The sequence below is a fragment of the Pristiophorus japonicus genome, chromosome 9, assembly GCF_044704955.1.
Source record: "Pristiophorus japonicus isolate sPriJap1 chromosome 9, sPriJap1.hap1, whole genome shotgun sequence".
Taxonomy (NCBI): domain Eukaryota; kingdom Metazoa; phylum Chordata; class Chondrichthyes; family Pristiophoridae; genus Pristiophorus; species Pristiophorus japonicus.
This window is the reverse complement of record NC_091985.1, coordinates 34,129,234-34,145,059: the sequence shown is the minus strand read 5'-3', so window position 1 is coordinate 34,145,059 and position 15,826 is coordinate 34,129,234. Positions and strand designations below refer to the sequence as shown.

The 15,826-nt window shown below is 55.9% G+C and overlaps 1 protein-coding gene across 5 annotated transcripts in view; it reads left to right on the top strand.

Moving 5' to 3' along the window:
• ltbp1 (latent transforming growth factor beta binding protein 1) overlaps positions 1-15,826 on the top strand; it is a 456,945-nt gene that overhangs the window by 136,927 nt on the left and 304,192 nt on the right. For all 5 annotated transcript variants that reach the window (XM_070889256.1, XM_070889254.1, XM_070889255.1 and 2 more), the window contains one exon: positions 6,414-6,581. In XM_070889256.1, coding sequence (XP_070745357.1) covers positions 6,414-6,581 — 168 coding nt within the window. The remainder of the gene's footprint in view (positions 1-6,413; positions 6,582-15,826) is intronic.

Genomic DNA, 15,826 nt, shown 5'->3' with positions numbered 1-15,826 from the left:
CGGGGGAAGCTTTGGAGAAAGTTTGGCTTGGTGGGCAAGGGGGGAGAGGGACGGACCCAGAGGCAGATGAATGGACGGACGGTCTCAGTATTAGGGACACGATAGCTCCTGACACTTGTTGTTGGCAGTGATGGCGAAGGAGGTGGGGTTTGAGGAGATAGTGGTTGGAGAACAGAAGCCAGAGGTTACCTTTGCCCCCACCCCCCTGCCCCCAGCTGGCCTTGGAGTAGTGAGAACTTGCTACTGGAGCTTATGTTTGCAGCTTAATAAAGGCATCAAAAATGACGACATTTGCAACCAAAATGATTAAACTTACTTATTATGTAAGAATGTTCTTTGCTACAACACTTTGCCACAGACATTCCAATCAGAGGTCTGTGTTATCTCATGCAGTTATGCTGTAAACTGGTTCAGTATTGTGAGTGTCAATATTTGAGGGACTGATCAAGTTTAGTTTGTGCTAGTTAAAGCTGGGTAATGTAAGACACATTCAAAATTTGTGCTCAAAAAAATCACATTTGAATTCAAAACTCGCATCCGGCTCTGAATTGTCTCAACAGCGACATTTATATTGTGCTAATGTTCCAATTTCTTAGGCCATCAGCAGTTATATAAAATGATATGTAGCTCAGGCGTGAGCTGCCACAGTATGATATGTGTATTGCCGGTCAGCTTAACTCTACACAGTGTACATGTCTTTTAGACTCAGCTGCTTATGCAGTAAAATTGCTGCTGCACCTGTTTTCTTTCAAAGACACAGACCTAGAAAGAAAGCTCTTGCATTTATATGGTGTAGTTCTCATGCTCTGGACATCCCAAAGCGCTTCACAGCTAAAGAAGTACCTTTGAGTTCTGTTGTGTAGAGAATTGCAGCAGCCAATTTGCACACAGCAAGGCCTCACAAACAGCAATGCGATAAATGACCAGATAATCTGTTATCGAGGTGTTGCTTGAGAGAACACGAGGGAAAACTCCCCTGCTCTTCTTTGAATAGTCTCATAGTCCCATGGGATGTTTAACATCCACCTGATGGCACCTCCGACAGCGCAGCCCTCCCTCGGTACTGCACTGAAATGCCAGCCTAGATTGTGTGCACAAGAATCTGGAGTGGGCCTTGAACCGGCACGCATCTGACTCTTGGGAGAGTGCTGGCACTCGACCAACGCTACATCAGTTTTCAAGGCGTTAACTCAAGGCACCAATCTACAAGTGACTCACTCAAACTTCGCAATGTCAATTGTACGAATCTCCATGGCTGAAAATCTACTATGTTCCATCAGAGTTTCAATGGGTAATTTTCCAACTTTGCCCTCCCAGGCTCGCGTGCTTATTGAACATGTGGGTGTGTGCTGCGCGGTGATGGTCTGTCAATTTAAAATGATGGTCAGAAAGTCGGCCACTGTGTTCTACATGTGATGCTGCAGGTCAGGGTACCCGCTGAGCATGAAAAGGCAGAAAATTACTCCTATAGTTTACTGTAATGTCTGAGGTCTGGTCTCTACTAAACATACAGAGCTTGGTATCTCTCCTCTATTAGAGTGTAAACAGTGGAGAGTGTAGCGACTGTTCCGATAAAAGCAGGCTCGAGGGGCTAGATGGCCTACTCCTGTTCCTAATTCTTATAAAATCACAACTGGTACTACGTGCAAAGCACAGTGATGTTGCAAGATTATTTTTGAAGAGCCTTATTATCCAGCAGCTTGCTTTTGTAAGACAACTTACTAGGTGAGCGGATAGAAAGCACAATGATGGAATCCGAGCCACACTGCGAGCTCTGGGTTCATTTGGCCTCTCTTTAGGTGTAATTACACCCTCCTTTCAGTGGTGGTGCTGTAGGGCCTCAGATGTCGCATCTCCCAGCTCCCCAGCCTGCGCTGAAACCAACTCTATTTCTCTGCTTACCAAATTTCCCTAAGTTTTGATATATATTTATAAATAATAAGATCCACACTCCAGTACACACACATACTCATCATCATCGTCATCATAGGCAGTCCCTCGAATCGAGGAAGACTTGCTTCCACTCCTGAAGTGAGTTCTTTGGTGGCTGAACACATACACACATAGGGCCCAAATTTCCACATGATTTGCGCCTGATTTTTAGGAGCAACTGGTGGAGAATGGACTATCTTAGAATTTGCAATTCTCCACATTTTTTTTTCTGCAGTTCTAGTCAGGTAGAACAGTTCTACTTTGGAACAGAATTTTTTCTTCAAAAGGGGGCGTGTCCGGCCACTGACGCCTGATTTGAAAGTTTCCACAGTGAAAACGTACTCCAAACTAAAGTAGAATGGAGCAAGTGAAGATTTTTGTCGAACTGAAAAAACCTGTTCTACACATTAAAAAATCAGGCGCAGGTTACAAATCAGGTGTCCAGAACGAAGTGGGGGGGGGGGGGGGGGGAGGGAACTCATTAAATTCTACAATAAATCCGTATTTATACTTATACAAATATTATACAAATAAATCCAACCTGAATAAACATTTATAAGCAAAGAAAAGATTAAATAAACCATCTTCCTACCTGTGTGAAAGTGCTTCAGCCAGGGAGAATGCTGCAGCAAGCCTCACAAAACGGAAGGGAATGGAGCCGTTCCAGACGGCTGGCGGGAAAGAGAGAAGGCTGCAGGAAGCCTCAGAAATCGAGGAGCCGTTTCCCGACGACCTCCGCCTTTTGCCGTCGGGAAATGGCTCCTCAATTTCTGAGGCTTCCTGCACCCTTCTCAATGCTACAAGAAGCGTCTGTGCTGATGGCAATGTACTTTTATTAAAAAATGTTCAAAAACTAAACAGCTACAAAGAACTACAAAAATGGCCGAGTGCCAATGTTTTTTTCACACTAAGCATGCGCGAACGCTCCAACGCACACGCGCAGCGTTGCCAGCAGGAAAAAAACTAATTTAAATAGTACCCGCTCCCTCCCACTTACAAAATCGGCGCGAGTGTAGGCTCCGCCCCCCTGTGCGCCGCGCCAAGCAGACAAGGAGCTGCAGAACGCTCCAGAATCGCTCGTTTTTTTTCCGGCGCCGTTTTAGGCGCGAAAAATGGGCGCCCAGCTCGGAGGGGCGCCCGTTTTTTATCATGTGGAAACTTGGGCCCATACAGACACACATATACTTCTTCTTAGGCAGTCCCTCGAATCGAGAATGACTTGCTTCCACGCCAAAAAGGGTTAAGTTCGATGAGTTCACAGGTCTTTCAATGGTGGAACTTATAATCCAGGTCCCGAACTACATGTTGAAGGGTGGAAGATACCTGTGCGTGAATTTTTTAAACGTGGGGTGGCCATTGCACACCAGCCACCACACGGGCCTGACAGAGCTAGGTCTTGGTCCAGTGGCAAGGATTACAGGAGACCAGCTCTGCTGCATGGAGCTAGTGCGTTCACACATATCGCAGTGTGGGCTGGCCCGTGCTGCCCCTGGGCCCTCGGCTCTTCTGTGCCCCGAACTCTCGCCTCTCCTGGGCCCCGATCACATCGCTCTGCAATCTCTCACTGCTCCCGCGCCCCAACCTCGCCGCTCCTGCTGTACCTGCCCACACTCCAATCAGCGACCTGGACCTTGGTGACATCCAATCCAGTCGCTCTCTTCACTGCCATCATCATCCTGCACCAGTTCACATTGCTCCCTGGAGTGGTATATGCTCCTTTTAAGGCCCCGACCTGCCGCAGATATTCCCTCGCAGGTCGGGGCCACCACACTGCTTCCAGGCTGCCGCACGCCACTCCTCTTAATATGCCACACATATACACATGCACACACATATAAACACACACACAATTACACACATACACACACAATCACGCATGTACACACACACAATTACACATATACACACACAGACAAAAATGCACACATGTACACACACGCACTTACGCACCACACACACACGCACAAAACGTGCTCATGTGTTGTGGTAGCCTCTTCAGTCAGCCCTGTTTTCTGAATTGGCTTCCAGTGGACCCAGAGGAAAGAGGAGGCACGGGACGGTATAAGAACATAAGAACATAAGAAATAGGAGCAGGAGTAGGCCATACGGCCCCTCGAGCCTGCTCCACCATTTAATATGATAATGGCTGATCCGATCATGGAATCAGGTCCACTTCCCTGCCCACTTCCCATAACCCCTTATTCCCTTATCGGTTAAGAAACTGTCTCTCTGTCTTAAATTTATTCAATGACCCAGTTTCCACAGCTCTTTGAGGCAGCAGATTCCACAGATTTACAACTCTCTGAGAGAAGAAATTCCTCCTCATCTCAGTTTTAAATGGATGGCCCCTTATTCTAAGATTATGCCCCCTAGTTCTCGGCTCACCCATCAGTGGAAACATCCTCTCTGCATCTACCTTGTCAAGTCCCCTCATAATCTTATATGTTTCGATAAGATCACCTCTTATTCTTCTGAATTCCAATGAGTAGAGACCCATCTTTCCTCAACCTTTCCTCATAAGTCAACCCCCTCATCGCTGGAATCAACCTAGTGAACCTTCTCTGAACTGCCTCTAAAGCAAGTATATCCTTTCTTAAATATGGAAACCAAAACTGTACGCAGTATTCCAGGTGTGGCCTCACCAATACCCTGTATAACTGGAGCAAGACTTCCCTGCTTTTATACTCCATCCCCTTTGCAATAAAGGCCAAGATTCCATTGGCCTTCCAGATCACTTGCTGTACCTGCATATGAACCTTTTGTGTTTCATGCACCAGGACCCCAAAGTCCCGCTGTACTGCAGCACTTTGCAATTTTTCTCCATTTAAATAATAACTTGCTCTTTGATTTTTTTCTGCCAAAGTGCATAACCTCACACTTTCCAACATTATACTCCATCTGCCAAATTTTTGCCCACTCACTTAGCCTGTCTATGTCCTTTTGCAGATTTTTTATGTCCTCCTCACACATTGCTTTTCCTCCCATCTTTGTATCATCAGCAAACTTGGCTAATTTACACTCGGTCCCTTCTTCCAAGTCGTTAATATAGATTGTAATTAGTTGGGGTCCCAGCACTGATCCCTGCGGCACCCCACTACTTACTGGTTGCCAACCCGAGAATGAACCATTTACCCTGACTCTCTGTTTTCTGTTCATTAGCCAATCCTCTATCCATGCTAATATATTACCTCCAACCCCATGAACTTTTATCTTGTGCAGTAACCTTTTATGTGGCACCTTGTCAAATGCCTTCTGGAAGTCCAAATACACCACATCCACCGGTTCCCCTTCATCCACCCTTTTCGTTACATCCTCAAAGAACTCCAGCAAATTTGTCAAACATGACTTCCCCTTCTTAAATCAATGCTAACTCTGCCTGACTGAATTATGTTTTTCCAAATGTCTTGCTACTGCTTCTTTAATAATGGACTCCAATATTTTCCCAACCTATAGAAATACAGGGAAGTGACATGTAGAGTTAGCTTTAGGTATGCCCCCCACTTCCCCCCCCCGCCCCCCTCACAACAGCCAAGGTTAAGTATAAAAGCACCTCGGAAGAAAAGACGTTTATCCCATTTGGCTAAAAGAATTATGAACACAAGTGCCACATACGAACTTGGCAATGTTGCACTTTAAAATGTAACAAAAAAAATGGGAAATTGAAGTAGTTTGCGTAAGACATAGGCTGATTCACACACTGTTTCAAGTCTACCACAAGGCATGGATTTGCCCTTGCCTGGAAACACTGTACTTTCTCCAACTCAAAAGTAATTTGTAACGCTGAATTTTAAGCTCGATGGTGAATCAGCTTGAAGAGTTTGCACTTATTTTGCTCCTGGCTTGCGAGCAATTGACGGCCTGAGTCTGAGTGCAGGAGTTGAGGAGCTGTAGGGAGAGCCTTTGCCAAGCAGCTGCGTCACGGGCTTGGGCCGGAGTGCCAGATATTTGAGACAGATGTTTTCAGACATGCGGCATGCCTAAAAGATTTCCAGGGGTTAGCTGCAAATGACTTAATATCGACAAGAGCAAAGCAGCAGAAATATGCGGGTGAAAACAAATGCTTTATTCACCCTTAGGTGCACAGCCGGTCTGTTGACGCTGCTGCTGCTTGTCAGGTTTCTGCACTGAGGCTGTTGTGCTCTTTGTCTGAGTCAGAAGAAAGCGCAGCTGTATAATTACTAATCCTCTTCTGCCGCTTTGACTTCAAACGTTGGTTGGAGTGCATCCCGGAGTTCTGTTTGCCGAGATTCCTTCTCCCGTTTCAGCGACATTTCTGGATAGCGGATAGACGGCAGTCGACAATATCTTTTCATTTCCGCGTGCCCTCCCCCCCAGCACCCCTATCCCCCCCCCCCCCCCAACGAACCCGACACCCCTTCCCCTCCACACCCAGTACGACTTTTATTTTTTTTTGCTGGCAAAATCGATGGATATCAAGCTGATCTCTCTGTTTTTCTCCTTCATTGTGCCTCCACTCGCAGTCGGAAACCACACGGGCCGCATCAAGGTGGTCTTCACGCCCACCATCTGCAAAGTGACGTGCACAAAGGGAAAGTGCCACAACAGCTGCCAGCAGGGGAATACTACCACCCTTATTAGTGAAAATGGCCACGCTGCCGACACTTTGACAGCGCAGAACTTCCGTGTGGGTAAGTACCACAAATGGATGTCTTGTTAAAGAAAAAAATAAACGCGTGGCAGCGGGAGAAAATCTTCCGTCATTGCTTTTGGCTTGGGTAACGGTCTCATAGCGTGGACTGCGGCAAGTGTGCCGAACACCTGGGGGCGCAGACCTTGTCGTGTTTCTGCTGTTAATCGCCGCTCAGGTTTAACTTTTCGCTCCTGTGCTAATTAACAAACTAGACGAACGATGGTCTTGCAAACGTGTTTTTGTTTTTCCCTGCTCTCATTTAAAAAAAATCAAATCGCTCGTTCCTTTCCCCAAAGCCTGTGGTATTTCCTCTTCGGCTTGCTTTAGATTATTGCCTCTCTGCCGCTTGGTTCCTCGGCCAAACCTTTGGACTTTTTTTGTTTTACTAAGTTGAATGTTTGAATGAAACAGTAATTTTGAATTCCTGATGCAGCTGTTTCACGAATTTTAATTGTCCCAGAGCCTCCCTCAACCGAAGTAATTACAGTTGAAATCACTTTACGTGAAGACTCCAGTTGTCAGCAAAATGATTCTCGCTGGTGAAAAGCTGGAGGCTGTTTGACGGCTGAATCAGCCACTGAGCCAGCTTCCCCTTTCAGCAAGCACCTCTGTTAAAGATGTGAATTTTGATGGGCTTTTGCTGCATTATGATCATATGCATAATATGCTTGTTTTCTATATTGTCTTTGGTTAAAATAGCCGCACAACCATCGGTGGAAAGGAGGGAATCACAAAGCCTTGACACACTTATAGGGTTTAGATAACATCCTAAGCATTGAGTGAATTGTTTATAGACCTTGTCTGAACCACCAAGCTGTTGTCATTCATAGGTAAATATGCACAGTTTAGGCAATGCAATGGTACAGGTAAATACCATCGCTACTAACTACATACCCAAACAATTCATCCCTCACTCCTGACTTTTTCTTTAAAGATCTTGGGGTTGAAATTGCCCCCCTCTTTAAGGTCCATTACCGGCGGCAGTGGGGCGTTAAGGCCTTTCTTACCGGGGGCAGGTGGATGCTCCGATCCATCCGAAATTGCCCCTGGGCCGGGGGCACCGCCACACTCCTTGTTCCCACCCCCGTCAGGCACGCGCCGACCCCTTTCCGACCCGCGAGAGAAAGTGCCCCGTGGGAGTGGAGGTGCCGCCGCTCGGTGTCCTCGACAGCTTTTCCCGGCGGGAAGCTGACAGTGGCTGGGCGGCACGTCCGCCCTTAAAGGGGAGGATGCACTGCCGCGGCCGCCAGTTTATTTTAATTGCCGGCCGACTCTGAAGTCGACCCGACAATGGCGGCCCACAGGCAGCCCGGCACCCCACCTTGGGTACCGGGCCACTGGCCCGGCCGAAGCCCTCTCTGATGGCCCAGTGGGTGCCACTAAAGTGGCTGCAGAGCTCGCAGCGGCCCTCTCCTTTAACTGAAGGAGAGGGACATTGTTACGCGGCTGCGTGACGCGGTAGATCCGCATTACACTGATGTCATCAGCGTTGCGTTGACGTGCTCAGCGTGGTGCGGATGATGCCTTCTGCTCCGTTCCCACAACACTCCCGACCCCCAGCCGCCCCAAACACCGCCCGGACAAATTAAAAAAGTTAAAGAGGCCAATTTCCCTCTATTCTCTGCCCCACTTGGGACGGAGGGCAACTCTGGGCTTTATAGCAGTGTCTTCGAAGCATCCATGCTGATCACAGGCGGTCCCTCGGACGAGGATGACTTGCTTCCACGAGAGTTCACAGATGTTTCAATGAAGGACCCGATGTTCCAGTCCTGAACTCCAGTTGAGGGGGTGGAAGATTCCTGTACGTGGATTTTTTTAACGTGTGGTGACCGTTGCACATCAGCCACCACACAGCTCGACAGAGCTAGGCCTTTATCCAGTGGCAAGGGTTGAACCAGGACGACTGGAGACCTGCTCTGCTGCACGGGCCTAGTGCGCACACATATCGCAGTGTGGGCTGGCCCGTGCTGCCCCTGGACCCTCGGCTATTCTGGGCCCCGTACCCTCATTTGCCGCACCTTCGCCCACAATGTTCCAGGGTCCAGCGCTGCAGCTCTATTTATAGCCCCGACCTGCGATGGAGTTCTCCCACAGACCGGGACGCCCCACAATGTTAGTGCTATGATCCATCCGGTCTCAGAGAGACTCCTGTCAAGTTGTCTGCAGATTTATTTAAATACAGGAGTACGGTACTTGATGTGAACCAGAGAGAACCCTTGAACCCCTGTCTCTCCCACTCCAATTATTGCTCTTTATAAATAAGACTAATAAACAGGTCCCTGTTGTCTGGACTGAAGGTGCAGAAGGGAAGGCTTCACTTGGCATCACACCTTGTCTGTTCTGCTGCCTTAAGTGGATATGTGCAGAGTTCCACAAAGAAGCCTTGTTCTAGAATCATCGAATGTTGCAGCACAGAAAGAGGCCATTCAGCCCAGCATGCCTGTGCCAGTTCTTTGAAAGAGCTATTAAATTAGTCCCACTCCCCTGCCCTTTACCCATAGCCCTACTAATTTTTCCACTTCAAGTATTTATCCAATTCCCTTTTGAAAGATACGATTGAATCTGCTTCCACCACCCTTTCCGACGGTGCATTCCAGGTCAAAACTACTCGCTGCGTTATAAAAAAAAAAATTCTCCTCAACTCTCCTGGTTGCCAGTCACCATAAATCGGTGTCCTCTGGTTACCAACCCTCCTGCCAGTGGAAACAGTTTCTCCTTATTTACTCTATCAAGACCATTCATGATTTTGAACACCTCTTCAGATCTCACCTTAAATGTCTCTGCTGTAAAGCGACCAACCCCAGCAGCTCCAGTCTCTCCATGTAACGGAAGTCCCTGATCCCTGGTACCGTTCTGGTCAAACTCTGCACCCTCTCTAAGGCTTTGACATCCTTCCTAAAGTGTGGTGCCCAGAATTGGCCACGATATTCCAGCTGGGGCCTAATCAATGATTTAAGGTAATTGGCAAAGAACCAGCGGTGATATGAAGAAAAAACATTTGACGCAGCGAGTTGTTAGGATCTGGAAAGCACTGCCTGAAAGGGTGGTGGGAGCAGATTTAATAATAACTTCCAAAAGGGAACTGGATAAGTACTTGAAGTGGAAAAATTGGCAGGGCTTTGGGGAAAGAGCAGGGGAGTGGGCCTAATTAGAAAGCTCTTTCAAAGAACTGGCACAGGCATGATGGGCCAATTGGCCTCCTTTTGTTCTGTATCATTCTGTGATTCTATGCTTTATAAGGGCGGGGGGGGAGAGACATCCTGGATGAAGGAATAACTGATTTTATATCCATTGAGTTATGTGTCACAATAGCAATAACATTAAATATACAGTGTGTTTTACCTCTTGATGTATTTTGCCTTTTTTTTTGGAAATTCGTAGCCAATCGTTCCAATTCTTTGTCAAATCACAAACGCCAGAGGTCACCTTGGGCCCATTCAAGGATCACTCTGCGCCAATGCTCTTAGCCAAAAGGCCTAGAGCCACTGCACCGTTCCTGAAAGTACTGCAATACCAGGTTCGTGCCATGGAGGTGGATGGGTCAGGTCCCCCACACACCTCCGTGGAGGTGGATGGGTCAAGCCTCCCCACCCACCTCCTATTTCCAAAAAAGCAAGCATATACCTTCCTGATCCAGGGAGAACCACCTTGGGGTTATGGTGGTTACTCCCCTGTCAGGTCAGTTACGCATGATCTTAGCCAAAAGGCGATTTGCCTTATCTTTGTTGCTATTCACATTTGAGAAGAAGGTGTTAGGCAAAAGTTGAAGCTCTAACCGATCACCTCCCCACCTTTCGTCCATCTCCTGACTTGTGCAGGTGGCTCCAGTGCAGCCTGCGTGCAACTCATGCTTCCCATTTTTAGCATTCCCATTGAGTGGATTTGAGGCTGCACTAAAATTGGGAGCTAAACAAATAAAATAGTGCAGCGAACCTTGGAAAAATAAACACCTCGCCACATGAAAGAGCCATAAAAAGGAATGCGGCAACAAGAGAGGTGAGCTGTAGCAGAGACAAAGGCAAATCTGAAATCGCGCACCCATTGCTGGAAGGCAGGTGGGGTGTGGAACGGGCGAGGTCTGGGTGTGGGACGGGGGGGGTGTGGAACGGGCGAGGTGTGGGTGTGGGACGGGCGAGGTGTGGGTGTGGGACGGGCGAGGTGTGGGTGTGGAACGGGCAAGGTGTAGGACGGGCGAGGTGTGGGACGGGCGGGGTGTGGGTGTGGGACGGGGCGAGGTGTGGGATGGGCGAGGTGTGGGTGTGGAACGGGCGAGGTGTGGGTGTGGAATGGGCGAGGTGTGGGTGTGGAACGGGCGGGGTGTGGGTGTGGAACGGGCGGGGTGTGGGTGTGGAACGGGCGAGGTTTGGGACGGGCGGGGTGTGGGTGTGGGACAGGCGAGGTGTGGGACGGGGCGGTGTGGGTGTGGGACGGGCGAGGTGTGGATGTGGGGCGGGCGGAGTGTGGGACGGGTGGGGTGTGGAGCGGGGTGTGGGTGTGGAACGGGCGAGGTGTGGAACGGGCGAGGTGTGGGACGGGCGGGGTATGGGTGTGGGACGGGCAAGGTGTGGGTGTGGGACGGGCGGGATGTGGGTGTGGGACGGGCGAGGTGTGGGTGTGGGACGGGCGGGGTGTGGGTGTGGGACGGGTGGGGTGTGGTTGTGGGACGGGTGGGGTGTGGGTGTGGGACGGGCGAGGTGTGGATGTGGGGCGGGCGGAGTGTGGGACGGGCGGGGTGTGGAGCGGGGTGTGGGTGTGGAACAGGCGAGGTGTGGAACGGGCGAGGTGTGGGACGGGCGGGGTATGGGTGTGGGACGGGCGGCGTGTGGGTGTGGGATGGGCGGGGTGTGGGTGTGGGATGGGCGGGGTGTGGGTGTGGGACGGGCGGGGTATGGGTGTGGGACGGGCGGCGTGTGGGTGTGGGATGGGCGGGGTGTGGGTGTGGGATGGGCGGGGTGTGGGTGTGGGACGGGTGGGGTATGGGACGGGCGAGGTGTGGGACGGGCGGGGTTTGGGTGTGGGACGGGTGGGGTGTGGGTGTGGGTGTGGGGCGGGCGAGGTGTGGGTGTGGGACGGGCGGGGTGTGGGTGTGGGTGTGGGATGGCGGGGTGTGGGTGTGGGACGGGCGGGGTGTGGGGTGGGCGGGGTGTGGGACGGGCGAGGTGTGGGTGTGGGACGGGCGGGGTGTGGGACAGCGGGGTGTGGGTGTGGGACGGGCGGGTGTGGGTGTGGGATGGGCGGGGTGTGGGTGTGGGACGGGCGGGGTGTGGGTGTGGGACGGGCGGAGTGTGGGACGGCGGGGTGTGGGTGTGGGATGGGTGGGGTGTGGGTGTGGGACGGGCGGGGTGTGGGACAGCGGGGTGTGGGTGTGGGATGGGTGGGGTGTGGGTGTGGGACGGGCAAGGTGTGGGTGTGGGACGGGCGGGGTGTGGGACGGGCGGGGTGTGGGTGTGGGACGGGCGGGGTGTGGGTGTGGGGCGGGCGAGGTGTGGGTGTGGGATGGGCGGGGTGTGGGTGTGGGACGGGCGGGGTGTGGGTGTGGGACGGGCGGGGTGTGGGTGTGGGACGGGCGGGGTGTGGGTGTGGGACGGGCGGGGTGTGGGGCGGGCGAGGTGTGGGTGTGGGACGGGCGAGGTGTGGGTGTGGGACGGGCGAGGTGTGGGTGTGGGACGGGCGGGGTGTGGGACGGGCGAGGTGTGGGTGTGGGACGGGCGGGGTGTGGGTGTGGGGCGGGCGAGGTGTGGGTGTGGGAGTGGGACGGGCGGGGTGTGGGTGTGGGTGTGTGACGGCGGGGTGTGGGTGTGGGACGGGTGTGGGTGTGTGACGGGCGGGGTGTGGGTGTGGGTGTGGGACGGACGGGGTGTGGGTGTGGGACGGGCGAGGTGTGGGTGTGGGGCGGGCGAGGTGTGGGTGTGGGAGTGGGATGGGCGGGGTGTGGGACGGGCGGGGTGTGGGTGTGGGTGTGTGACGGCGGGGTGTGGGTGTGGGATGGGCGGGGTGTGGGTGTGGGACGGGTGTGGATGTGCGACGGGCGGGGTGTGGGTGTGGGATGGGCGGGGTGTGGGTGTGGGATGGGCGGGGTGTGGGTGTGGGCCGGGTGTGGGTGTGGGACGGCGGGGTGTGGGTGTGGGATGGGCGGGGTGTGTGTGTGGGGCGGGCGAGGTGTGCGTGTGGGACGGGCGGGTGGGTGTGGGTGTGGGTGTGGGACGGCGGGGTGTGGGTGTGGGACGGGCGAGGTGTGGGTGTAGGATGGGCGGGGTGTGGGTGTGGGATGGGTGTGGTGTGGGACGGGTGGGGTGTGGGTGTGGGACGGGCGGGGTGTGGGTGTGGGACGGGTGGGGTGTGGGTGTGGGTGTGGGACGGGCGGGGTGTGGGACGGGCGGTGTGTGGGTGTGGTGTGGGATGGGCGGAGTGTGGGTGTGGGACGGGCGGAGTGTGGGTGTGGGAGGGGTGGAGTGTGGGTGTGGGACGGGTGGAGTGTGGGTGTGGGACGGGTGGAGTGTGGGTGTGGGACGGGCGGGTTGTGGTTGGGCGGAGTGTGGGTGTGGTTGTGGGTGTGGGACGGGCGGAGCGTGGGTGTGGGACGGGCGATGTGTGTGTGTGGGACGGGCGGGGTGTGGGACGAGCGGAGTGTGGGTGTGGGTGTGGGACGGGCAGAGTGTGGGTGTGGGACGGGCGGGGTGTGGCTGTGGGATGGGTGTGGTGTGGGACGGGTGGGGTGTGGGTGTGGGACGGGCGAGGTGTGGGTGTGGGACGGGCGAGGTGTGGGTGTGGGACGGGCGGGGTGTGGGACGGGCGAGGTGTGGGTGTGGGACGGGCGGGGTGTGGGTGTGGGGCGGGCGAGGTGTGGGTGTGGGAGTGGGACGGGCGGGGTGTGGGACGGGCGGGGTGTGGGTGTGGGTGTGTGACGGCGGGGTGTGGGTGTGGGACGGGTGTGGGTGTGTGACGGGCGGGGTGTGGGTGTGGGTGTGGGACGGACGGGGTGTGGGTGTGGGACGGGCGAGGTGTGGGTGTGGGGCGGGCGAGGTGTGGGTGTGGGAGTGGGATGGGCGGGGTGTGGGACGGGCGGGGTGTGGGTGTGGGTGTGTGACGGCGGGGTGTGGGTGTGGGATGGGCGGGGTGTGGGTGTGGGACGGGTGTGGATGTGCGACGGGCGGGGTGTGGGTGTGGGATGGGCGGGGTGTGGGTGTGGGATGGGCGGGGTGTGGGTGTGGGCCGGGTGTGGGTGTGGGACGGCGGGGTGTGGGTGTGGGATGGGCGGGGTGTGTGTGTGGGGCGGGCGAGGTGTGCGTGTGGGACGGGCGGGTGGGTGTGGGTGTGGGTGTGGGACGGCGGGGTGTGGGTGTGGGACGGGCGGGGTGTGGGTGTGGGACGGGCGGGGTGTGGGGCGGGCGAGGTGTGGGTGTGGGACGGGCGAGGTGTGGGTGTGGGACGGGCGAGGTGTGGGTGTGGGACGGGCGGGGTGTGGGACGGGCGAGGTGTGGGTGTGGGACGGGCGGGGTGTGGGTGTGGGGCGGGCGAGGTGTGGGTGTGGGAGTGGGACGGGCGGGGTGTGGGTGTGGGTGTGTGACGGCGGGGTGTGGGTGTGGGACGGGTGTGGGTGTGTGACGGGCGGGGTGTGGGTGTGGGTGTGGGACGGACGGGGTGTGGGTGTGGGACGGGCGAGGTGTGGGTGTGGGGCGGGCGAGGTGTGGGTGTGGGAGTGGGATGGGCGGGGTGTGGGACGGGCGGGGTGTGGGTGTGGGTGTGTGACGGCGGGGTGTGGGTGTGGGATGGGCGGGGTGTGGGTGTGGGACGGGTGTGGATGTGCGACGGGCGGGGTGTGGGTGTGGGATGGGCGGGGTGTGGGTGTGGGATGGGCGGGGTGTGGGTGTGGGCCGGGTGTGGGTGTGGGACGGCGGGGTGTGGGTGTGGGATGGGCGGGGTGTGTGTGTGGGGCGGGCGAGGTGTGCGTGTGGGACGGGCGGGTGGGTGTGGGTGTGGGTGTGGGACGGCGGGGTGTGGGTGTGGGACGGGCGAGGTGTGGGTGTAGGATGGGCGGGGTGTGGGTGTGGGATGGGTGTGGTGTGGGACGGGTGGGGTGTGGGTGTGGGACGGGCGGGGTGTGGGTGTGGGACGGGTGGGGTGTGGGTGTGGGTGTGGGACGGGCGGGGTGTGGGACGGGCGGTGTGTGGGTGTGGTGTGGGATGGGCGGAGTGTGGGTGTGGGACGGGCGGAGTGTGGGTGTGGGAGGGGTGGAGTGTGGGTGTGGGACGGGTGGAGTGTGGGTGTGGGACGGGTGGAGTGTGGGTGTGGGACGGGCGGGTTGTGGTTGGGCGGAGTGTGGGTGTGGTTGTGGGTGTGGGACGGGCGGAGCGTGGGTGTGGGACGGGCGATGTGTGTGTGTGGGACGGGCGGGGTGTGGGACGAGCGGAGTGTGGGTGTGGGTGTGGGACGGGCAGAGTGTGGGTGTGGGACGGGCGGGGTGTGGCTGTGGGATGGGTGTGGTGTGGGACGGGTGGGGTGTGGGTGTGGGACGGGCGAGGTGTGGGTGTGGGACGGGCGAGGTGTGGGTGTGGGACGGGCGGGGTGTGGGACGGGCGAGGTGTGGGTGTGGGACGGGCGGGGTGTGGGTGTGGGGCGGGCGAGGTGTGGGTGTGGGAGTGGGACGGGCGGGGTGTGGGACGGGCGGGGTGTGGGTGTGGGTGTGTGACGGCGGGGTGTGGGTGTGGGACGGGTGTGGGTGTGTGACGGGCGGGGTGTGGGTGTGGGTGTGGGACGGACGGGGTGTGGGTGTGGGACGGGCGAGGTGTGGGTGTGGGGCGGGCGAGGTGTGGGTGTGGGAGTGGGATGGGCGGGGTGTGGGACGGGCGGGGTGTGGGTGTGGGTGTGTGACGGCGGGGTGTGGGTGTGGGATGGGCGGGGTGTGGGTGTGGGACGGGTGTGGATGTGCGACGGGCGGGGTGTGGGTGTGGGATGGGCGGGGTGTGGGTGTGGGATGGGCGGGGTGTGGGTGTGGGCCGGGTGTGGGTGTGGGACGGCGGGGTGTGGGTGTGGGATGGGCGGGGTGTGTGTGTGGGGCGGGCGAGGTGTGCGTGTGGGACGGGCGGGTGGGTGTGGGTGTGGGTGTGGGACGGCGGGGTGTGGGTGTGGGACGGGCGAGGTGTGGGTGTAGGATGGGCGGGGTGTGGGTGTGGGATGGGTGTGGTGTGGGACGGGTGGGGTGTGGGTGTGGGACGGGCGGGGTGTGGGTGTGGGACGGGTGGG